The sequence below is a fragment of the Hippocampus bargibanti genome, linkage group LG07 (assembly GCF_051943395.1).
Source record: "Hippocampus bargibanti isolate YZ-2025 linkage group LG07, ASM5194339v1, whole genome shotgun sequence".
Taxonomy (NCBI): Eukaryota; Metazoa; Chordata; class Actinopteri; order Syngnathiformes; family Syngnathidae; genus Hippocampus; species Hippocampus bargibanti.
The window spans coordinates 22,640,064-22,664,815 of NC_142740.1; the positions used below are offsets into that span (position 1 = coordinate 22,640,064).

At 37.7% G+C, this 24,752-nt stretch overlaps 2 protein-coding genes across 2 annotated transcripts; one reads left to right on the forward strand and one right to left on the reverse strand.

The window, feature by feature from the left end:
* Nucleotides 1–464: 464 nt before the first annotated feature.
* srek1ip1 (SREK1-interacting protein 1) lies at nucleotides 465–4,382 on the reverse strand. Its single transcript, XM_089000848.1, has 5 exons — nucleotides 4,195–4,382; nucleotides 3,886–3,933; nucleotides 3,505–3,639; nucleotides 2,483–2,552; nucleotides 465–2,015 (listed from the first exon to the last, which is right to left on the reverse strand). Exons 1-5 carry the CDS (start codon nucleotides 4,205–4,207, stop codon nucleotides 1,784–1,786), a joined length of 498 nt encoding a protein of 165 aa, XP_088856974.1. The 5' UTR covers nucleotides 4,208–4,382; the 3' UTR covers nucleotides 465–1,783.
* A 7,125-nt stretch (nucleotides 4,383–11,507) lies between these two features.
* alpi.1 (alkaline phosphatase, intestinal, tandem duplicate 1) lies at nucleotides 11,508–23,283 on the forward strand. Its single transcript, XM_089000471.1, has 11 exons — nucleotides 11,508–11,735; nucleotides 12,217–12,342; nucleotides 15,625–15,740; nucleotides 17,812–17,986; nucleotides 19,006–19,178; nucleotides 19,456–19,590; nucleotides 19,713–19,788; nucleotides 20,831–20,965; nucleotides 21,583–21,774; nucleotides 21,861–21,977; nucleotides 22,846–23,283. The coding sequence occupies exons 1-11, from the start codon at nucleotides 11,642–11,644 to the stop codon at nucleotides 23,118–23,120; spliced, it is 1,614 nt and encodes a 537-aa protein (XP_088856597.1). The 5' UTR covers nucleotides 11,508–11,641; the 3' UTR covers nucleotides 23,121–23,283.
* The last annotated feature ends 1,469 nt before the right edge of the window (nucleotides 23,284–24,752 follow it).

Consider the following 24,752-nt stretch of genomic DNA (forward strand, 5'->3'; position numbering starts at 1 on the left):
ACAAGTACCCCTCAGCCCATTGGCTTTTATTGAGCCTTTTGGGCTACACGGGAAAGCAGAGAGCAAATGTGACTCCATGGAGACATTTCAGAATCAGAATCAGAATCAGAATACCTTTATTCGTCCCGCAATGGGGAAATTTGCAGTCCACAGCAGCAATTGAAGAGGGATGGGGTTGGGGTGGGAGTGAAAGGATAGAAAACAAGATATTCTAAGCATAACAAAATAAAAAATTTATAAATAAAAAATAAAAAATTTCATTTGCATGAAAATGAGATTTTCAAAGTCCCTTTGAAGAGAATTTAACTGCAGCCGTGTGGTGATTGAGTCTCCATGCAAACATCTTTGGTGTATTCATGTCAAACTGAGACTTAATGTTTTTTTTTTTTCAAATGGCTGACCACGGCTGAATAGTAGATGCAGTAACATAAGGTGCAGATCCAAATTAAACAATTGCAAGTAAATGTATCTCAATAGTTTTTTTTTGTGCTGTCATCTAATTTTTTCAAGCACATCACAGAGCATCATGCTATATAATATACTAATTTTTGGGGGGTGGTATTTATGAATTCTGCTACAGGTGGTGTATTTTTGTTTTTTTTTCCTCTGAAACAGAAAAGCCATTCATGACAATGCATGGTAAAATTCATATTGTAGAAGCTTTAACACTGTTGGTCATACATGAATCTAGACTGCAGTCAGTTTGCTTCGGATATTTTTCCTCTCAAAACATACATGTAAAATCACTGATGTCTCTAAAATTGTTCCATGATGGGAATTTGTCTGGATGTGGTTTGTTATTGGATGGTGACAAGTATACAACACACCTTGGAGTATTGTAGGCCTATAGTATTACATGTATCCTGGAACTTTGGGTTGTCAACAATGGTGTGAGCACATTACGTTTTTGAAGATGCATTCATCAAAGTGAAATAATGGTCGCCTTGTTCTCTTGACAGGTCAAGATGAAAAAATAAATAAAACATGCCATTCCGTTACCATTATCTTTTTCTCATAGGTAATGTTAAGTGCCACAGTTTATATGATTTTTAAAAAGCCAATGAAAGTTTGAGCTTCAGAGATATAGACAACTATCAGTATTTTGGGTTGCCTGCCAAGGGATCGTCACAGTAAAGTGTGTATTCAACAGCCCTTTAAATTGATTCAAAGGCGTGTAAATGTGCTCAAACTGTCGTAAACTTTATGGTTTTGTGCGTATGCACTTGTAACAATTACTGCAATAAGATTGATGCTTAACTCGCGTGCCTCGGGCATCAAGTATTCTCAATCAACAACATGGGATTTAACAACAAATGATGGACGATATGCACACGTTTTACCAAACGAGTCTTCCTTTATTCGAATGCAGTTTGAATGAAGATTTAAACTAAACAGGGTGTGCCAGCAAATGATGTTCCAAGCATGACCCCTAGGCGGAGTGCTGCACTTTATACAACATCCACCCTCCCGCAACACCTCATAAAAATATTGGGTAAAATATCCTCTTCATGTTCGAGAACCCCCTTGTAATAAAAGAGGGAGCAGTATCACGACGGACCCCCTTTTTATGTGTTTACTGTGCACACTAGAAGCGACAGAAAATAATCAAATGAGTCCTCGCACCTCAACAATGTGCGACGGGTAAAGACTGTATAGTTGCATGTTGCTGCCATCTACCGCTCAAATGGTTCCTTTACCAATTCCCCTTCTGGGTTATGTAAAAAAAAAACTGAATGAAATGAAAAATAAAAAACGTTTAAAAAAATAAGCCCCTGAACACAGTTCAGTCACTGTCTGATTCACTTGACCCGGAGGAGGAAGAGGAGCTTTCCTGTTTCTTCTTCCTGTGTCTCTTTTTATGCTTCCCATGATCCCGTTTGTTCTTCTTACTTTTCTTCTTATGGCTTTTCAATTTCTTTTTCTTGTGTTGCTCCTCATCATCAGACATCGACTGTGATCTGCTACGTTTCTTTTTCTTCCTGGTATCCTCTTCGTCACTTGATGACGAAGAATATCTCAGAAGGAAAAAAAGAAGATTGAAAGAGATGCAGATTTCGTAAAAATCAAAATAGCAATACCAGTGATGGTTCCCTTATGGGTTAAGCTGCTATTAAATTATTGTATGTAAAAGAAAACACATAATGTCCAACAAGAGTTAGTTAGTAAGTTCTTTGTTATAAAACCTGAAACACTAAATATCACTCTATTGTTATTATTGTTACCTATATTTTCCACAATTTTACCAAGATATTCCACTCCGGTTCTGTCAAGGGTAGAAATCCTGCTTCAAAAACTTTAACTGGCATGAAACAAAAATAAGTCATGACCGCTGCCTTGAGTGAAGATTTACATGAAAAAAAAATCTTCATCTGGATGGCCCATGCCACACGCCTCGATATTTCGTGGAAACATATGAGCAATTTTGAGTAAACACCATGTAAATTGGTTAATTGTTGTTCATCACTCAATTGAAATAACATACCTCTTTCTTGATTTTCTTTCTTTGGTCTTCTGCTTGTGTTTCTCTTTTCTGCGGTTATTGTCTGAGGAGTCTGAAAAATACAAATGTCAGTCAGAGGCACCATCGCCAATCTTGCAAGGATGCACAGATCTCTAATACCAGCAATACTGTTAGGTTTGTACTCCTGTTCTGACTTGGAAAAAAATGCTAAAATCCTGATACCACTGCCCTCTGAGCAGATGGTGTAGGAGCCTTATTAGCAGTGTTGGAATCCCGGTAGTTTAAGGTAAATGTGAATGACAACACTCTGTTAGCCAACACAAATGACAATCCTTTATTTGCCAAATGTCGACGGAGACAGCAACGCATATGCATTGCAGCAAGCATCACCCTACTCCAGTTCCAGCACCTATTTGGTACTTTTCTGCTCAATCTGAGCTATGTTACCATCACAAAGCCCTGCAAAGAAAGCAGGGCTGTGGGCAATGCGCTGTGGTCAAAAAAAGCAGATGTAAAATATCACTGCAGGTGTCCTGTCACAGTTTTAGTCTTTTTCGTAACTTTTTTTATTGAAAGCAAAAATGTAAAAAATAATCATATCAACAATAATCATATCCCATATTTTTCTTCTTTGTTGATTTTGTATTCCTTTGGCATATCGTACACCATTTAAATTATTATATTGTGTTACAGGCCACAGTTAGTGAAAATGAAATAGCAGGACTACAAGAAAAGCATGCAGATTTATATTAAAATATGTTCTATTAAGTTTGGGGAAACGTGTGCATTTTCAGGGGCCACAGCTGAGCAATCGATTCAAATTTAAATGTGATTTGGTAAATAAAAAAGGAAAACAAAAACAACTTTCAGAACCCTGAATGCACCATTTTATTTGCAGCAAATGTGTGAGGTGTAGATTATCCTACCTTCCTGGATTGTGAAATGAAGAACAAAAGCAACCAACAATATTACCAGCCAATCATTGCCACGTATACTAGAGTCGATTTTGTTTTGTGTCAGTATCTTTTTATATGGTGTCTGACCTCGACGTCCTTGCCCACTTCGACTCAGGACTTCTTCTTCACTCTCCTCAGTGCTGGTACTGCTTACATCCAGAACAATGTCTTTTTGCGGGTCAACTCTCACAAAGTTTCTGCACTCAAACGTCAAATGTCCCGCTGAAACAAACAAACAAACAGACAAACGGAAGCCAGAGAATGATTGGACAATAGCTGGGGGGGAAACAAAACAAAATAAAACAGCACGAGTTTGTTATGCACAAGAGTCGTATGCCAAGAAATGAAAACACAATTTCTGGGTTAAAACAAATGCAAAGGCATTGTTTGTGCTCTATTGACTTTAATCCCAGACAGATTGGGTTGAACACAGCCTGTTGTAACTGGATAACTCGTAAAAAAACTTACGATATCCGCATTTCTTGCATCCAGCTCTGATATTGTCCTTATTAGGACCTGTCAAAACGAAAAACAATAGGATGATGTTAGAGTGTTTGGGGATGCAAAACAAAATGTAAAATGAATTCTGATTCTAATTATGTTAAACTAGATCCGATACAAATGAAGACTACAATAGGTGTTTCAGTCGCTTCACTACAGTACTTCATAGGCGTTTTTGCTAGTAATTTAGCAACTTCGCGGAATGCTGATTCACCCCCGCAGTGTAACGTAACAGTATTTATCCTCCAAAACTTCAGTCACGACATTGATGCGTACCGGGAGCCGCCATGGTCGTTGTGTAAACGAAGCCGATTTAATTGCGAAAGCGCGAAAGGGACCATACGAATGGTCACGGTTCTCATCCAAAATACAACCGGCTGGAGTTTGTAGTTCCGCAATACAATTTTTTTCTTTCCTAATTCTTGTTTCCCTTCCGTCCTTCCTTCATGGGCGAAGAAAATGACTAAATAAACGAACGAACGAATGAACGAACGAACGAACGAACGAACGAACGAACGAAAGAACGAACGAACGAACGAATGCATGAATGAATGAATGAATGAATGAATGAATGAATGAATGAATGAAATGGTAATAGAATTATAAATAAAACGTAAAGACGTCTGGATTAGCTGGGTAACCACTATTTTTGTTGCCAACTCAATTCATGTTTTTCAGATTTCCTATTAATCATTATTAATTGTACAGAATGCCACTGTATTGCCGATCACGTCAAAATGAAAAATGCAAAAAAAAGAAATCCCATAAAAATACGAATGTTGTGAAAAAGCAGAAGACGGAACGCGAAACGCCTAGCACTATTTCCGACCGCCGAGTGGCGCAATTTCAGCACTTTACAATCAAGTTTTGGCTGAGGGCACAGTTGAGGGAATTGAAGGCATAGGTTTGCAAATTCAGGAGTCGGATAAGCGAATATGTTTTACCCTCATTCCCTTACACCAGGGCATGGGTAAACCCGGTTCTCATAAATGAGATCTGTGTCACGAACATATTAAGCTCACCCAATTTGGAGGAACAATGCGTAATTGTGATTGCTGTACTAAGAATACGTATTGATTGTGTTGAACAGGCATTATCAAAATGATGCTTGTGGATGCTGTTGCCATTTCGGAGAACACATAACCCAGAGGTTAAATCCCTGGCCATTGCAAAACTTGTAAAAGTGTCCTTGAGCAAGATGCTAAATCCCCGATGGCCCCTTGTGCTCATCAGTAAGTACAATAAATGAGGAAACTGTGTAAAGTTCTTTGAGTAGCAAATGTTGAAAACTTTTCTAAAATATTCAGTTTGAAAAAAAATTGACATGTGAAGTAGAGGAAAGTTAAAATGACCTGAGGCCAGTTGTTTGGGAATTTTTAAATAACACATATTTGAATGGTCTTGCTTCAATTTTAAGTCAGACACTATTGATGGAAATGTATTTTTTTTTTAAACCTCATAGAAACATTTTACTCTGAGTTTTGAGGACGGGTGTGTGGGAGGAGGAGGGGCCAACAACCTCTACTTGTGTTTATCTGGCCCTGGATCCAGGTGTCGTATATAAAGTACGATTAAAATTGACTCTTTTTCAATGACAGTAAGCCACAAAGACACCTGGATAAACAATTAAACATAGGTTTTGAGGGAAATGGGTTCTTTGAGAATGTGGAACTGCTGTGATCAAAATATTTAAATAGAAAATGATTGGGCTTTCAAATAGCCTACAGTGTCTCAGTCACATGGGTGGAAAACTCTCTGGCAGTGTCACGTCTCCTTTATACAAGAACAAATCTTGAACAAATGTTGAAACAACCTTGTTTCAATATTTTAAAATCTATATTTTGGTGTGCAGTACTTCAGTGCGTTTTCCTACTTAATGTTTTCAGAAAAAAATATTTTCCCCCGTAGACATGATTGCCTTTCCAGCTTAGTTTGTTGTAGTTTCTCAAGAGGTTAATTGAAGGCAACCATGACGAATCACACACGCACGCACACACACACACACACACACACACACACACACACACACACACACACACACACACACACACACACACACACACACACACACACACAGACACACATTTTGATTGCATCATCAAACTAAAATATAAAATACATAATTACCTACTGACCGACATTAGTTACACAAGGTCCAACCACAAACTCAAAATGGAGTTTAATCCACAATTACTGTATCTGTTTTTTTCCCATGGACATGTCAGTCAGAGCTAAGGTTTAAAACTAGCATCTTACTCAAACAGACTAAACTAGGACATGGGATGAAGACCTTTTTCTCAACAGTAACAATTTCTTTCATGTTCATTTTTTGAAATAACACCCCCTGGCAAAAGTGCACAGATGATGTGCTCATAAATATGAATTAGCAGATGTAGACAGACTTGTTCAGAGAAGTGTTGACGTCTCTGCCAATGATAAGACATTCCGTTGTATCTTACTGTCGCTTCTTTCTTTTCATGCTTCTCTCAGTTTCATTGAGATGTCATCAGTTAAAATTAAGTGCAACTGACAGTTGTGTATTTGTGTGTTTGAATGTGTGACAACTTCATCCTACTTTGACAGATATAACTGCAATTCAACCGTCTATTTTTTAAAACTTATTTTTAACACGAATGTGCAGGATGCTGCAGCCTTTCCCAGCTAACTCCAGACAGACAACACACTGAACTGGTCACCAGCCAGTCGCAGGGTACATATAGAGACAGACATCCATTCAGATTCACATCATCATCATGATACCGCTACACTATACTATCTCGAGGACAGGATGAACTTCATTGAAAATGGCAACTTTCTCAAACCAAACGGTAACGTGCCATGCATTCAACTTGAAACTCAACTTGAAACTTTAGAATAAAGTTACAAACATTTGGAGTAATATTGAATTTAGACCTGGACTTTAACATTGGCATTATATTGGTAACATCGAAAACTTTTAATCGGTTTAAACATCGTCAAAATCAAAAGACCTGTTCCAAATGTGATTTAGAGAGCCATATATGTCATGTTAATATGTTTGTCCCGAGTAGGTCAGACAACTGTTGAATGAGCTCCCTAAGAAATGGTACACCCTAAGAAATGGAACATACAGACATATTTTTTCATTTATCGGTTCATTATCTGTGGCAGACCTTACAAAAAATAAAAAAAAAAAAAATAAATCAATGTATTTATGTATGTATTTATGTATGTTGTCTACCCCAGTATACTTGACTCAGGACACCATACCTAAGATTTTGTTCCACTTCTAATCTATAAAGCAGCCCTGCAGGGCAGAGCTCTCGGATGATCATACATGATCTCACAGTAAGATGCAAGGCACTTACAGTATGTCTTTGGGACAATGGAATCGAGGTGAAATTTGACAGGACACACCCTCCTTTAAAGGTTATAGCCCTAAGAGTGTGTACATTGCATGCTAGTGCTTAGGTGTCAATGTTAAGTCTGCGAAACCCAAAAAGTGAACAGCTGTACCTTTATTAACGAGTGAATATGTCGCTACAAACACCATTTTGGAGGGGCAGGTTGTCAATGTTAACAAAAAGGTGGTGGTGGTGGGGGGGGGGGGGGGGGGGGGGGGGGGGGGGGGCAAATTGAATGTTTTTTGGGAGGGGGTCAGTATTGTTAAAAAAATATAACCTGTATTTATAACCCAAATATGTAGTTCCTGACTGGATAGTAAGTAAATGACAGACAGGTATTACACGAGGGTTAAACACAATGCACAGAGATATAGCAGAATTTTCTTTTGGGGAGAACCTACAAATATTTTTGTAGGGTATTGACACGAACAGAATATTAAATAACACTTTCTTTTAATGGAAGCTGTCATTGCAGTTGTGTTGAGTTCATACTGTCTGCTTATTATCTAATTTACAACATATTATTTTATTACAGAAATTGCCGTTTTAGGTGGTCAATTACCTGACATGTTTCGGCGTGTACTTCCACCTTTATCATTGCACTTTGCAATAAAGATGCAGGCTAAGTGCTTACCAAGATGTCAGACTTGTACATGGGACTCAAACCCACAAATTCGTCTGCAAAAGCAAAAAAAAGTTCTGGATGTTCCTCAAGAGAACACAAGGAAACAGAAAATGCTCCCCTGATGATAAGGCCCTAGTTCTATGCACTACAGTGCAATAGTGGCTTTTTCGTGTAGCTCAAAAAGTATTGTTCTGTATATGTACTGGATATTTGTTAGATTTCTGCTTTTTTGAAAAGCTACAAGATCATTTCTGACCGCAACGCTGACTAAAATAATCTCACAATTCAACACCTGGCGCACACGGTGAACATGGTGGAAGATGTTTTTGGACCTTGGCCCACAAGGCTTTAGCAAGGCTCCACCACGTAAATAAATCTATGTCTGACCTCAAGCGCCAGAGGGTGCAGTCTCCTGACCATTTAACAAAATTTTCCTCCCACAGCCAGTATTCTCAAGACTGACAAGACTGGGTGGCCATGTAGGAAAAGGAAACTCACTTTGGCGTAGAATCAGTAGAGTAAACATAAGTCCTGTCGAACAGACAATGCAGTCCAAATTTACACCCGACAAATGACGGGACAGCTCGATTATTTCACTTGGCTTTCGTTTATTTGGACTGAGACTGAGATTAAAAAAAAAGTTAATTTTCTAAATCGTTTCAGTCATTATGTACATTACTTCACAGGTTTCCTCATAGTCAATATTCAGGCTTCAGGCAGACCTTCGCAACCTATGGACCATAAGATACATCAGTATACAGTATCAACTGTTTTTAGTAATTAAAAAATAAATAAATAAAAATAAAAATTAAGATAATCCTTGCTTTTTTGGATACGATTGACAATCCTCTCCCAGGTAAATCTTACGAGAGAGGCTGGAGAGTGTGATCCCTGCAGTTAGAACACAAATGAACACAAATGGTGGTGGTGGTGGTGGGGGCTACCATGGTCTCCCAACCCAGTCCCAAAGTAGGTGTTGTCATATTATTTATGTATTTATTTATTTATTTTACTTTCTTCCGGGTGCTCACCGGGTGCTCACCCGCAGAAAAAAAAGCGTGTGACTGTAAAGTGTCCTTAAGAATTTTGAAAGGCGCTTATAAATGAAATGTATTATTATTAGTCTTATAGGTAGACACCCCTTAGAAAAAACAAAGTATAAATATTGCTATTTTCAATATGTTCTAATTCATTCTAATTAATATTGCATTTGTGTAGTAAATTTTGGGCAGATTGATGCTGCTATTGCCTGAAATTGATGTCAAAGGGCCCATCAGATGAAATTACAAACGTCATGTAAAGAAAACCATGTAAAACACGTGAGCTGCAACTCATGGAGGTCAATTAAATGGTGGGAGAGTGCTTTTGTCTTTGACTCTTTTTTTCTGACAAAAACCTGGCAAGTGAACAATGCCTTGCATTTTTTAATGCAGTACTGTATAGAGGAAAAGTGCAGTTCCTCGACATTCCCCCTAAGAATCCCCACCTACCTGTTTCCCTCTAGGCTTCCTCATTCTTTCCAGAGAGTTTTTCTGCAAATGTGAACGTCCGTAATGAGGGGCTTTGATGTGGAGGGGAACGAGGCTAAGCGGGGAGCTTAGTTGTGAGGGAAGGAGTTGAAGAATATGAGGTACTGTCAGAGATATGACAGACAGACACCGTGGACAGAGACTCAGAACCAGAAAGATTGTCCCCACTGCCGGCAGGAGACGCAGTCATCAGATGACATACGTCTGAATTCTGCGCCCCTCTGCCAAGCTATTTATTGAGAGTATATGTAAATTACAGTGATATATTAGTAAACATAGTTTTCTTGATTATAATGCCACGCCTCTGGGCGTTCTGAGCACCAACAGCTGCAAGCAGTAAAACATAAGACATTTTAATTGGTTGTCTTTTCCAAGAACTGATAAGTTTGTAATCTGGCGCTTGTGCAGGATGTTTAAGCCGTAAATAACTTTGGTGGAAAAGGAGTATCTAAAGCCCTAAATTCTGTGCAAGGCCGGACCTTCTAGAATCTTGATTGAGACGACAGTTCATCGTGCCGTATCAGATTTACTGTGGCGATCTGCGCTTTGACTGTAGGCCCATTGTTTAATTGGTCAGCAAAGCACGGCACTTTTAAACATGATAAATTATTATTCTACATCAGGTACTAAATTACAACATGGATGTGTGTGTTGTGTGTTAAAATTCTCCTTTATTTTGCCGCAGTGAAATCCTTAATTCAAATGTGCTGTTCTTTTTTTTGAGGGGGGAGGGGTATTTTGCTGCATAAGACAATGTTCAAGTTATTATCTGGGTTTATCTGTTTGAGGTAAAAACAAAGAAATCATATTACTGTTTTCTGTTTTGGATGCGAGAAAAGCAAACAAAATCTCTCACTTTACTGCAACACGACAAGTTCTGACAACTGCGATAATAAGTGGTTGTATGTACATTTGTCTGGATGGATGAGCCACAGGGAAAACAGCCCACAGCTATTTACATTCATGATTTTGACTTTCTCTCAAGGGCCAACCCATGACGAATGGACAGAGGAGCATGCCCTAACAAGTAAGTGTATCATGTTGATGCATGTCGCCAGTGGTATTCCCAGTTCATGTGGAGTTGGCTTCTTCAACCACAACGCTGCTCTACAGTACAGTTTGACCGCTGTTTTCATTAAGCACTTGACTAACCATAAAGCCTTGTTGGCAACGGTTGAGCGCCTGGCAGAATGGAGAAATGCTGTAATGAGGTTCATGAGGTGAGAGTTGCTCGTCTGAAATGTGATTCCTCTGGCCGTGTTGAACAAGAGTCGGCTCAAATCACCTCATTTCACACATTAGCTCTTGTACTTTCACAGGAGAGAAGCATTTCTATCCTGCCGGCACTCTGCTAAGTCACAGCAGAAACATGCTAACTATGGGTGATTGTTGTTTTGGTGAGAAGTAAAGGAAGGAAAATATTGGCTTGTTTTAAATGCAAAACGGGACAACGAAGGTGGAAACGGAAAAGTAACCATTTTCCACTCATACGAAACAGAGCACATCAAGAGCCAATCATACACAAGAATAACATGAGCGTTCTTTTCAAAGGGCAGGGGGTAGAAATGGAAAGAGAAATGGTTAGGATTTGTCTTGTGTTGAATGCCAAGAAAAATAGTGTAGCAGTTTTCCCTCCTACTCATTTTTCTCCCATATTCAACCGGGGCCCATGCTGCTGTTAGACATTTACCACATCAAGGGCTCATTCAAGTTTCTATGACTCGCGATGGGCGGGGCGGGGGTGGGGGGACTACATTAAAGTAACTCTTTAAAACAATAAAAAGAGGGCAGAGAGGGGCTGTGATACTACATTACTCCAGTGTGGTCTGTAGCTCTCGACTCCCCCACCTCTCTTTCTCTCTCTCTCTCTTTGGACAAGTCTGCCCCCCCCCCCCCCTCTCTCTCTCTCTCTCTCTCTCTCTCTCTCTCTCTCTCTCTCTCTCTCTCTCTCTCTCTCTCTCTCTCTCTCTCACTTTCTCTCACTCTCTTGGTCTCTCTCAGGTTCCTCCCTCTCTCACATTCTCTCCAAGCCAATGAACTGGCGAGGGCCCTTCCATACTACACACCCAGCGGGGCTTTAAAAAGCCAGGTCTCACTCTCCATGCACCTCTGCTGTTTTGGGCTTGGTTTTAGCGTTTTGGCGTTGTGTCCAGCATCTTCAGCCTCCAGTTCAGATCAGACCAGGGATGCAGACACCACTTCGCTGGCTCCGGAATCTCCCGCTCATTCTTCTGGGAACTCTGTTGCTGGCAGAAGATTGGGCTGCAGTGGAAAGCCAAGGTGAGCAGTCAACATGAATACGAGTGGTCCCTGTGGTTAGGCTATTTCTAGCACTGTGTGTGCAGATGCAGGTCAACTCAACATGTTAATGTGTGCAAGGACAAACTTTCCCTCAGAACAGAATCCACAAACTCAGGTGTGCAACAGAGAGAGGAGTCACAAATCCTGCACATGGATAAAAGTGGTGTGAAGCAAATTTTTTCTCTCGTCTATTAATTTATGAAAAATGGAGGGATGTCAACTGTTTGTATTTCTATTTGTCACCTCAGTGTCTTAATAAACAGAAAACATTGTGGCTCCATGATCATTTTAGTATGATTCTGTTCAGGTTGAAGGTGGGTCAGTTAAATATGGCAAGTCGATGTGTTAAATAGTCAACTAGACCTAACAGGACAGGAAAAGCAAAATCTTCTGATATGGTGTCACAATCCATTCATATGTTCAATACAAGAGCTTATCACATTCTTGCTCATCTTCACAGTCCTGTATGAACATGAAAGAGAACCAGCCTACTGGGATGCCCAGGCCAAGTCAACGCTGGATGCTGCGTTGAAACTCCGTCCACGGGAGCACCAGGCCAAAAATATCATCTTGTTTCTGGGAGATGGTATACTTTTTTGTCATTATTTTTGAATTGTATTCAATCAAAAACAGTGAATGCAATCTTGGTCAGAAATCAATTCAAACTACTGTTTGACAAACTGTAAAAAAGTAGAGTTCCGTTTCGCATGCAGGACAATGTGTTTTTGTGGGTAGCTGCAAACTACTCTTTTCTATTGAATTGAGTGGATTTGGATCGAATAAGCGGGCCATGTGTGTTTGTTAAAAAGGAAAATTACTGCCTGGACCAACCATTCGGAACAGATTGTGTGAATCTGAGTGAGGTTCAGCATGCCAATACCCCCAATTCATTTAAATAAATATGGCTCTGGGTGGAGTGAATTAAAATGGTAATGAGAAAAGTATGGCAACTCCTCACCTTTGTCGCAAGAACCAAACAAAAAAAGGATCCGGGTTTCTCCCCGATCTAAAACACCAAGCAAAATTCGCATTTGTCAGGTCAGACATCCCTGATGGTGGACACAAGGGCCTGGCTCATGTTCTATGTTGTAGTAAATTCCATTTGTATTGGCCAGGGTTGAAACTCGGGCAGTGACGTGCGGTGAGGTTCATGGCTGGTGAGACACTGACGTCATCAATGACGTCACTGCTCGTCTCTACTTAGTATTTGAACGGTAAATTCAGCGATTTTGAAAAAAATCCTAAAACGGTGAAGTTAAATAGACAAGAACTTTAAAGTACAAATCATTAAATACATCTAACTGTTTAATTTATTTTTTCATTTGATATTTCCATAACAGCTTTCCATGATGACAGATGAGGCACTGCCTCACCTCCCTCCACTGACTGCACGTCACTGGACTCGGGGCTTTCAGGCTCTTCCGCATGAAACTCCTCAAAGCATGTCTTAATGGACATGGATTGCCTTTTTTTGCCTTATTTTATCTGGAAATCACAGTTTTATTCTTAGAATAAGTGTACTTGAATATTCACCCCGACTTTAACTAATAAACTGCAGTTTGTTTAGAAAAATGAAAAGGTTGTGGTTATGTTAAACCTAAATGCGAAACTAGACCTTGATATCCGGGATTATTTTTATCAGGGCGACAGACAATCTAAATGCATCATGACATTGTCTGACAGTCATTATATAGATCAGAGACGAGGACTCTTTTGCAGCAAAGGTGTAGGATGTGGAGTGACAATTCAGGTGGCAATGCCGATTAGTGCAGCGATGGTTGTCAGATTAGGTCTGTAACACTGGAGCAAAACACACACACACACGCACGCACGCAAGCGCACGCACACACACACACACACACACACACACACACACACACACACACACACACACACACACACACACACACACACACACACACACACACACACACACACACACATACACATGCGCACATCAACACACGCACACGCACATCAACACACACAATTGGGCTTTAAATGTTTACAGGTTCACAACAGTTGCAACTGAAACAAAGTACAGTACTTTACTTAACAGTTAAAATAAAAGAAAAAAATAACGTGACAAAACACATAAAAAATAATATAACAAAACACATAAGACATGGACAATCCTGCGTTCACAAACAATATTTCTGTCAAAGCAGTTTGTTTCTTATTATTGATGAAAGAAGAGAGAATCAAAGTGTCCTATCGATGGATCAAATGTCTGCCTGCCACAAGACAAGATGGTGGGTCACTTCTCCCATTACATCTAAATCCACTTTATTTCCAAGCACTGTTTACTACAATTTACATATGGATCGGATAGAAACTCCCAAAGCTGGGAATGCTCGCCTTCATTCCCATCTTTGTTTTTTTTTTCATGCCGTGCAGTATCTGCTCTTTACTTCACGATGTTTTATACAAACTGTACATTGTCATACCTCCCTGCCTGCTTTCAGTTCTTGCTAATGTCACAAACAGAAGTTAGCGTCTTTCTATACAGCCCTCATAATGTTTCTACCATAATGTACTGTTGTTTCCATTGGTCTACCAAAGGTTTATTTGGAAAATGTAACTGATTTGTTCAGTATGGCAATATTTATGCAACGTGTAATATTTCCATCTTCTCTCATCTTCACAATTGCAAAATTTTCCATTCCTCAATGGCAATAGCTTTTTTTCCTGTTGTTGGTTCCACCTCAATTAAGTATAAATGCGATTTTTGTCTTTGTCTAGTCTTGTAGTCAAAACTTCCAAGCAAATGTACATTTTTATTATTTTATTTTATTATTCAAGCCAGCTGCAACTAGTTAAACATAGAAGCTAAAATGTTGATCTCATAACTCAGATTATTATTATTATTATTATTATTATTATTATTATTATTATTATTATTTATTATTATTATTATTATTGTCAAAGCCTGAATGTTTTCCGATTACAGCAAAACAAACTTAATCATTCTACTACTTTTGAAGATTAATTCTTCAGAAACATGGGGAAAAATGTCTACAATTTATGCACGAATCGAGTGAGGATCAGCAGTACAGCGAATATATGGATGGATGGCAAACACAAGTTTAACATAAGCGAATGGTTTGCTGCAAAGCTATGCTGTGCAGTAAATTCCGCAGTACAGTAGTAACTATGTACATGTTGATACATTAGCTGTTCTTTAAACAGTGGTCTTAATACTTGCCAAACAGTCTGAAAACCACAGAATTGAATTTATACATTTAGTTGATGTAAATGGGTATGACATTGTTTACTTGGAAAATAGTCAAATCCTGTTTTTACCTTAATTTGACAGGAATAGTCCTTCTCCAAACAAACATTTTTTTCTTTTAAAATAAGGATCAAAATGCCATGTTTGGATTTTGGATGCTTATTGAGGGACCTTTGGAAACCTTTAAGGTTCAGTAAGGCCATGAATTGACCACAAAATACAAAACAATATCTTGTAAATAAACCTGGCGTGCGTCAATCTTTCACAAAGTCTTCAAAGTGTTTCATCAATAAATGTAAAAAATACCTGAAATAAAGGATGAAAAGGCATATTAAAAATAAGATTGATTAAATTATTATTTTATAACATACAACAGAATGTAATTTTTAAGACAGAAGATCAACCCAATACTTTGATTTCTGCTTTCCCATAAACCATATTTTACAATTTGTGATCTTTGATTCTTTTGACTTGTTTGTCTCATTCAAATATCCCCAGATAAAGTATTATTTTTAACACATGTTTTGTTTTTTATTTAGTTTTTTTCTTTTCAATTTAACCAGGTTAAGTAGAAATTCAGTTTGGCAAGTCAAACAAAATCAAACTTCAACCAACTTGTCAGTCACTGTCTTCCAGGGATGGGTGTGTCCACTGTGTCAGCAGCTCGAATTCTGGAAGGTCAAATGCAGGGCAATGCAGGGGAGGAGACAGTACTGGCCATGGACACCTTTCCATATGTGGCACTTTCTAAGGTGACAACATATTACACTACATATTTAATAGATACTATATGAAGAATATTTTACCTCTGTCATATACTGGATTTTATTTAATTCATACCCACAGACTGTATAACCAATGCTAAACATTATTATTTTTGATGAAACAGTTCTTGTATTGGATTACAGTACATTTAATATGTGACCACTCAGTTTTCTACAGTACATTTAGTAGGTGACCACTTAGTTTTCCTTTTAATCACAATGTGGGACACCTGGGTCCGATATTCACTATTCAGTACAAATGCCACAGGAAGCTCAATTGTTAGTGAGTCTGTGAAACATTTTGAAATGGTTTGCTCTCCTTATATGATGCCTCCTCCCCTCTCACTAAGACGTTTAGCTCGAAAAAACTTGGTAGTCAATGGTTTAAGTCAAAATGCTGTCATTGTGGAAAAAAAAGAAAAAGAGACTTAAAGTGGGATCAAAGTTGAATCCAACATCTCTTTAATTATAATAATCATAGAGTGATGGAAAGTTTAAAGCTGTGCTTTCAACGTTAAATACAGTCTTTTCTCGTGTGTTAGGTCTAATCTGTCTTCCTCAGAAATATTTCTACATCTTTTGAAACAGGGAACTAACTAACATAATTTCAAAGCAAGAGTACATTGTAACAACCACTACTAATACAACTACAGTATGCTTACTCGCAGTTCGGCACCCGCAAATTTACCTACTTGTTTGCAATTTATTTCTTCCCTTTCTATGAGAGGCAGGGGTGTCAAATGAGTTTTTTTTTTGTTGATTGCTTTTTGGTGGTTTATTCCCATTTAGTCAAGTTTTCTGGGGGTTAATTAAAAATAAATTTACCGTATATATAAAATTGAATTTGATGGGTGTCAATTATATGAGGATTTTCACTATTTCCACATTGGCTGGATTGGATTGGATTGGATTGCCTTTATTAGTCTCACAGTGGAGAAATTTACATTGGTGGGAGTCCCTTGTACTCTGATCAAGATTGCATTTGTGGATGAAGGATTAAACCACTTCTTCTACATTTGTTTGTACAAAAATACAATTGAGTTAATGTACAACGTTAATTAGACCCATAATTTAAATTGTTTGACATATCTTTAAAAATAATTCTAGCAATGAACTACAATAATCACAATTTATTAATGTTTGTAGTTCATTGAGCTACTGCACTTCGGACTGAAAATAATTTCAATCGGTCAGTTTGACTCGCAACTGAACATGTTAGTTAAATATTTTCACACCGTGACTGAGATCGAAAACAGATAGCAAAAGAGTAAAAAATAGTACATCTACTTCTTCACATGAAGGAGAGTGGGTGTTTGTAGCTTTTGTACATGGAATGAAATCGCATATGTAACTTGTAATGGTTGAATATTTACAAAATATGTTATTTTTTAGTACGAATGTGTACCTTGTAATGGTTGACGATTTACAAACTATGTTCATTTTTTAGTAACTATTAGCAATGCCGATTGGTGAACATATGTCAGATTTTCGCAAACTCACACAAAGACAGAGTGGTGGCGGCCCCTACATGCAAGGAGATGTTTTAGTAAAGAGCTGTTGACAAAAAAAATCGACGCACATTTGAAATATAGAAGAAAGTTTGAGATTTTTGCTTTGGTTTTGACATTTAGTTTGCATAAAAAATAAGATACGGTTACTTTTGGGGTTTATAGCAAAAATATCTAAACAAACAAACAAACAAACAAACAAACAAACAAACAAACAAACAAACAAACAAACAAACAAACAAACAAACAAACAAACACATAAATAAATAAAAAAATAAATAAACAAATAAATAAATAAATAAATAAATAAATAAATAAATAAATAAATACATACATACATAAAAATAAACAAACACATCAACGTGTAAATAAATAAATAAATAGATAAAAAAAAAAATAATAAACTAAATAAATACATGGACAGTTTGGAAAACGGTCAAATTTGTCCTACCTTAATTATGTTTTTACAATCATTTATATTACATACTACATTGATAAGTGTATAGTGTTTATATTTTTCCATTTTTAGCAAATGCATTTCTTCTCACCAGACCTACAGTGTAGACAAGCAAGTGGCAGACAGTGCTAGCACAGCTACGGCCTACCACTGTGGAGTGAAAGCTAATGCCAAAACCGTTGGACTGAGCGGCAATGCAGTGGCCTATGAATGTAACACCACCTTCGGCAATGAGGTCTCCTCCGTGCTGCGACGCGCAAAGGCCAAAGGTAAAGGGTCAGCAAATTCAAGTGACTCTTATCTGTCTAATAACATTTATAAAACAATCCTCTGATAAGGACTAACAATGGCTATCGGGGACAGTTCAGAATAGGCCCAAAAGGTCATTTTGCATTCTTTGTCTAAGGATTGCAGGGCTATTAAACAAATGTTTTTTTTATAGAGAAATGAATATATTTCATCATATCAAACTTCTTTATAAATTGTAAACTCATTCATTGCCATTCCCGAATTTATTCGGGAATTGAAAATATGACGTGGGGTGCTATTGCCGATTTTTTTCAGGTTTTGTTTCTTCTTACGAGGGTGGGGGTGCCGATAAAGCTCTAATCAGACCTCTGTCAATGTTTTTTCCCTCCCATGAGGCATTTGCCTTTTGTACAGCCGCTCCCATTTTAAGCTCAGACAACTCCAGACCGATGTATAACTTAGGAATTAACTTTTGTTCTGATGAAAGAAGCAAGTTTAAGGATTCTTACGGTGCATTGAATGCTTATGTAGTCCTAAAACTCAAAATAACTTTTCATAACTTTGCTGCTGTGATATGTAAATGTCTCGACTGTGAGACTAATAAAGGTAAATCCAATCCAATCCAATATTCTGCCGGTCCTGCAACTTCAGCAAAAATGACAAAAACCCTGGCACTGGAGTGGACACATTTTTGCACAAGTTAATCTCAGTTCTATTCCTATTTAAGAGTAGAACATTAATGCACAGGATGCAGAACGAACAATTAGGAAATGCACTGTCCTCATGGTTTTTATGCGAGACTTAAACTGGTGTTATCTGGGCTAATTTTGACTGATCTAAGCAATTCCCTATCAACTTTGAACAGATAAAATTGCCTTTAAATGCAATAAAGTAGAACACTTGTTAATAGACTTTAAAAGAAGTAACACACTTGTGCAGCAGCCTCGCAGGTCACGTTAGACGTTATCGGGATTCTGAAGTTAATCTAGTTTCACAATTTTATAATGTTAACAAATCATGACTTTTCTTCACTGTTCAGGTAAATCCGTTGGAATCGTGACCACCACTCGAGTCCAGCATGCATCACCGGCTGCAGCCTATGCCCATTCAGTCAGCCGTAGCTGGTATAGTGATGCAGATCTTCCCAGTAGCGCACGCCATCAAGGGTGTGTCGACATTGCCACCCAACTAGTTACCAACGTCGACATTGATGTGAGATCATCTATGTTATTTTAAAAATTGTGATGAATATTGTTCAATTTTTTTTGCCCAATATTTTGAATTTGTGGAATTGCATCGGATGAAGGTAGACACCTGCCCCACAGTAAAAATTATTGGGCTGGTGGCGAATCTGATTTATATATATATATATATATATATATATATATATATATATATATATATATATATATATATATATATATATACACTATTTGACTATTTGAACCGATGTAGCACATATTATGATGACTCTTGGTGTTCCTTTAAGGTGATCTTGGGAGGAGGGAGGATGTACATGACACCAAAAGGCACTTCGGACCCTGAGTATCCAACCTCCAACTCTCGCAAGGGGGACCGTCAAGACCAGAGGAACCTTATAGATATCTGGTTAAAGGCTAAACCAGTAGGGTCATCTAAAATGGCTTTTAAAAAACACAAATAGTCCTTTGTATGGCTCTTAACAACATGACACACGTTAGATAATGTTAATGATTTGACTTGTGTGTACATTATTGTGTCTTTCAGAGCAAGATTTCACACTATGTTTGGCACAGGAAGGAGTTTGATGAAATAAACGTTGAAACTACTGATCGACTCATGGGTGAGTAACCTTTAACTTGCAATCCAAATACGACAGGCAACAAGCTTGAAACTACTATAGGAATGCTCTGACAACCTTTCATACGCCAACATTTGCATATCTGTTCCCAGACTACCAACTTCCATCTTATCTAGTGTTGTGAACCTTTGTAGGGTTCAGAAACAACGCATACACTTTCATCTTAATGGCTGTATGAAGTCATCAAAGTGTGACATTGTAACTTGATAGCCGTGTGTCATTAACTCATTCCAATGGTGATAGGAACCCAAAGGCACGTTTCTTTTACCTATGCACCATGCACCATGTTGTTGCCTTCTGTTTGGCCATGTGAACAAAAGTCTTTTAGTTTCTTTGGAAGTATTTTCATGACGACATTGATGAAAAGGCTCCGAACAGTATTCAGTTATTCTTTATTCAATTGGTTTTCATTGTTTACAAAGGTCTTCAGCTCGTGTTTGCCATGTTATATCACCACTTCTGGTAACTCCACTCTGTACTTTGCATTTGTACTTATCCACCACTATTTTGAGATGCATTTGTTGTTGGCGCTCAGAGCATGTTTTAAGTACTTCGGTGTTCATTTCAAGTCATTTCAGATTCTAAAACCCTATGGGGAATACCATGAGCCAAATGTATTGTTATTTTCGGATTGTTTAACTACCAGTTCAGGGTGAACCCCGCCTAGATCCAAAAGTCAGCTGGCATAGGCTCCGGCACGTTTGTGACCCTCATGAGGATTAAGCGGTTCAGATAAAATGGCTGGATGGATATTCCCATTTCCACCATTGTGCTAAACGATGTAATTAAAAATCTCACCTTCCTTGCCTCTGAAAAACTTGGCCAACGCTGTTCAAGTCACCTGTGAACAGTCAAGTTTACAACATGTTTTTCCTAGCAGTCACTCTACTTTCTCAAACTTTTTAGTTTCACATGCTGTAGTTTCTACTACCAGAACTATATACGTATATATTATTTGGTCCACATAAAATGTGTATGTATAAATACAACTCCAAACAATATGTCTAATCTTACCTTTTTCCAGGTTTGTTTGAGCCAAAGGACATGAGATTTGAAGTTTTCCGAAACACCACCCGAGATCCGTCTATTGTGGAGATGACGGAGAAAGCTATTCAAATCCTGAGCAAGAATCCAAAAGGCTATTTTCTTTTCATAGAAGATGAGTACTTTATATGAGCAATCGAAAACGTGGCATGATAATAAATTGCACGTTAGTACTGAAATGCTTGTCTAGACAAACACAATGCAACCAATCAATTCATTTTTTCAATTCAAATCAATTTTTTTTTTTTTTTTTTTTTTTTGTTCTTTTGACTTCAAAGGACGCCGCGAGAGTGGCTGCCTTTCCAGCAGCTCATGTATATTTTTGTTTTTCTACTTTCATTCCTTTCATCACTTTGCTGCTGTGAAATGGAAATTTCTCCACTGTGAGACTAATAAAGGCATATCCATCCATCCATCCATAAATAAACTAAATGCAGTGTCAGCTTGAACTATAAAGTTCCCTCTGAATCTTAATTGTTCCTCATACCAAAAAAAATCTGAGAATTATTTGCGTCCAACTTGGAGGAAGTTTGTTTTTCATCATAACATGGAGTCAGACACAACACAACCTTTGTATGTCCAAAATCTTCACCTACAAAACGGGATCCCCGTTAAATCGCATTGGCCGAGGAAGGGTTAATAATTTGACAATACAAAAGATAGGTGTGTACTGAAGAACAGGAGCAATTTGTGAACAAATATGACATTCAGTTTTTTCTTGTTTCCCATTACGAGGAAGAATTGATCATGGACACCATGATGGCATCGCCAAACTTGCACTGACGGAGGCTGTGATGTTTGACCGAGCAATTGATCGCGCTTCGCAGCTCACCAGAGAATCTGATACATTGACCGTCGTCACAGCTGACCACTCTCATGTCTTCACTTTTGGTGGCAACACACCCAGAGGAAATCCAATCTTTGGTATGAATAATTTAAGTTCATGTTCTTTTTGAATGGTATATTATTATTCTTATTCATCACATTTTTGTTTCATGATTTGCGACCAGGTCTGGCACCAAAAAAAGCAGATGACCAAATGCCTTTCACCAGTATCCTGTACGCCAACGGTCCCGGTTATGTGCACGTAAATGGAACCAGAGGGAACATCACGATGGTGGATTACTGTAAGGACATGATAATAACTTTCAGATGCCAAACCTGTTTGGGTTTATTGATTTAATTATAGCTTGCTTTTAATCACTAGGAAGCAAAAGTTCAACTATTATATTTATAGGAGTCCCCAAGCTCTTCTCTGTTTTTTTAAACACTTTTGTGTAAATGTACTGGACAGTATGTGTAACTCCATAACAAAAACTATTTTTGTTTTTTGTGGAACACTCTACATGCACTGAAGCAGTTCTTCCTTCTTTTTTTCCGCACCATTTGACTCAGTCATCGCATTTCATACTTGGTGTGTGCTACTCTTTCTTGGGATGGTTTTGTTTTACAAGCCCTCGATGAAAGAGTAGTTAAAACCATCTGTTTAAACACATCTGGTACCTTGGTTCATGACAATTGAGGGATTCATTTGTAAAATGCATATATCATATTCATGCTGCTTGATCTGATAAAGATATGATTATTATATGTATGTAATTTGACATAGTTGATGGAAAACATACATTTCGTAGTCCTATGAAAATACGTTTTACATGCCGATTGGCTTGATTGACTGAATATTGGTTCTGAAGTCCACACAAGCAAAGACAGCTATTCATGGGTGTCTATAAAAAGACACAGTGTCCAAAAGGCCCCATGTTAGATTTTGAAGACTGGCAAAGTGATCAGGACATGTGGACAGACTGATTAGCCCTGGAAAGAATCATTCTCACAACTGGCAAATGAGACTTGCAATTACAGTCCAAAAGTTAAACAGTTAATTATCGTATAGGGAAAAGTAAGATTGCAACCCACTGCCTGAAGATGTACGCTGTTTCAGCGTGTGCTTTGTGGTTTCATCAGCGTTCTCCACTCTACTCATTTGATTTGCAGATGACGAGGAGTACATGCAGCAGGCCGCCGTCCCTCTTGACGCCGAGACACATGGCGGCGAGGACGTGGCCATTTACGCTAAAGGCCCCATGGCTCACCTCTTCCATGGGGTCAAAGAACAGAACTATGTGGCTCATGTTATGGCTTACGCAGCCTGTTTGGAACCCTATACAGTGTGTCCCCCTCCACATCATTCCCACACATCCACTGCATGTGTGAACACTCCCTCAAACCTAATATTTGGACTAATTGGCTTCATCTGGTTCTCCAGATGACAGCCACACACAAACCATACACGTGTCAATTCACACAGCTATAATATGACAAGTACATCACATCTTTCCAGCAGAGAACAATTAAAGTCAATGTCTTTTGAGCCATCTCATTTTGAAATTCAAGCAACATTTAGACATTGTTAAAATATGTAAACAACAACAAGTTAACCGTTAGAATATATATATATATATATATATATATATATATATATATATATATATATATATATATATATATATATATATATATATATATATATATATATATATATATATATATATATATATATTTTTTTTTTTTATTTTTTTTATTAATTTTAAGCAATATTCTCATCAGATGTGCTGGTAAAGTATTCTTTTTGTACACATTAATCTGAAGCTGAACACCAAAAATAACTTGAAGGCTCCAAGGTGGCTGAAAGATCATTGACCAGTTTGTTGAAGCAAAAGTTGACACTGAATGAAGGGCTGGATGATGAACTTGAGGCCATCTTGCCGCACCAAGCTGTAATACCAATAGACTTTAAGAATTTCTAATAGGACCGTACATCTTTCCAGGTTTTTATGATTTTTTAAGCCATGGCGTCAAATCTGGATTTCATGGTAATCAGAGTTATTTTTTTATTTCATTCTTTTGTTTGTCTGAGTTGATGTCACCAATCTGTTGTAATTGTCAGTGAATGTATTTTATATGCACAATGTATTTTTATACACTGTTTTTGCAGAATGTCAAACATCAGAAATAAACAATATTAATGTTACATTAATGACAATATTCATTTTATTATTTTAGTTTTTCATAATATTTAAGTACTTGAGTATATGTTTTTTTAAGTAATTGGCTTTACGCGTTCGACTTGTCGAAATATGAAATTTAAAGTGATGTTTTATATGTTGAGAATATATTCTGGTGTTCTTTTAATTGTAGTGTCCTTGGGTGCTTTGAAAGGTGCTTGTAAATTAAATGTATTATTATTATTATTACTATTACTATTATTATTATGATTAATAATAATAATAATAATAATAATAATAATAATAATAATAATAATAATAATAATAATAATAATAATAATAATAATAAATGCCTTTTTTAACATTACACCTGATATAGAGTATTTGGTTGAGACTTCTTGGGACTCTTGACAAACATATTATACACATAACTTTGGTCACACCTTAATTAATTTCTCATGGCCAATGTTCATTCTCTCTGCAGGCCACCAAGTTTAAAGTCCCTATCAGATGACAATAAAAATGTCTGGTAAATTTGACACACGGCAAGGAAGAGTGGCGTGAGCAACCTTGGCACATTGAAATGATTAAACTGTATGTGTTTTTTAATCAGCAAACAGATGGAAAGAGACTAAAGTTTTGAGAAATCACACGACAGCGGTCACAAAAATTACTTGTCGGCAGCCTCAAATTAGACTGGCGTTCAGGGAATGTCCCCACTTTCCCAATGGCCACCACAACTATGGTAATGTGTCTAAAGGGGAATGGGTCTTGAACCATCAACCCAGTGGCAGGAGGTGATCAATCTTAGCCACTTATGCATGGCTGCTCAATGGAATGCATATCGAGTGGGGGAGGAGCATCTATAGCTGGACAAACTTTTTTAAGCGCTGCAAT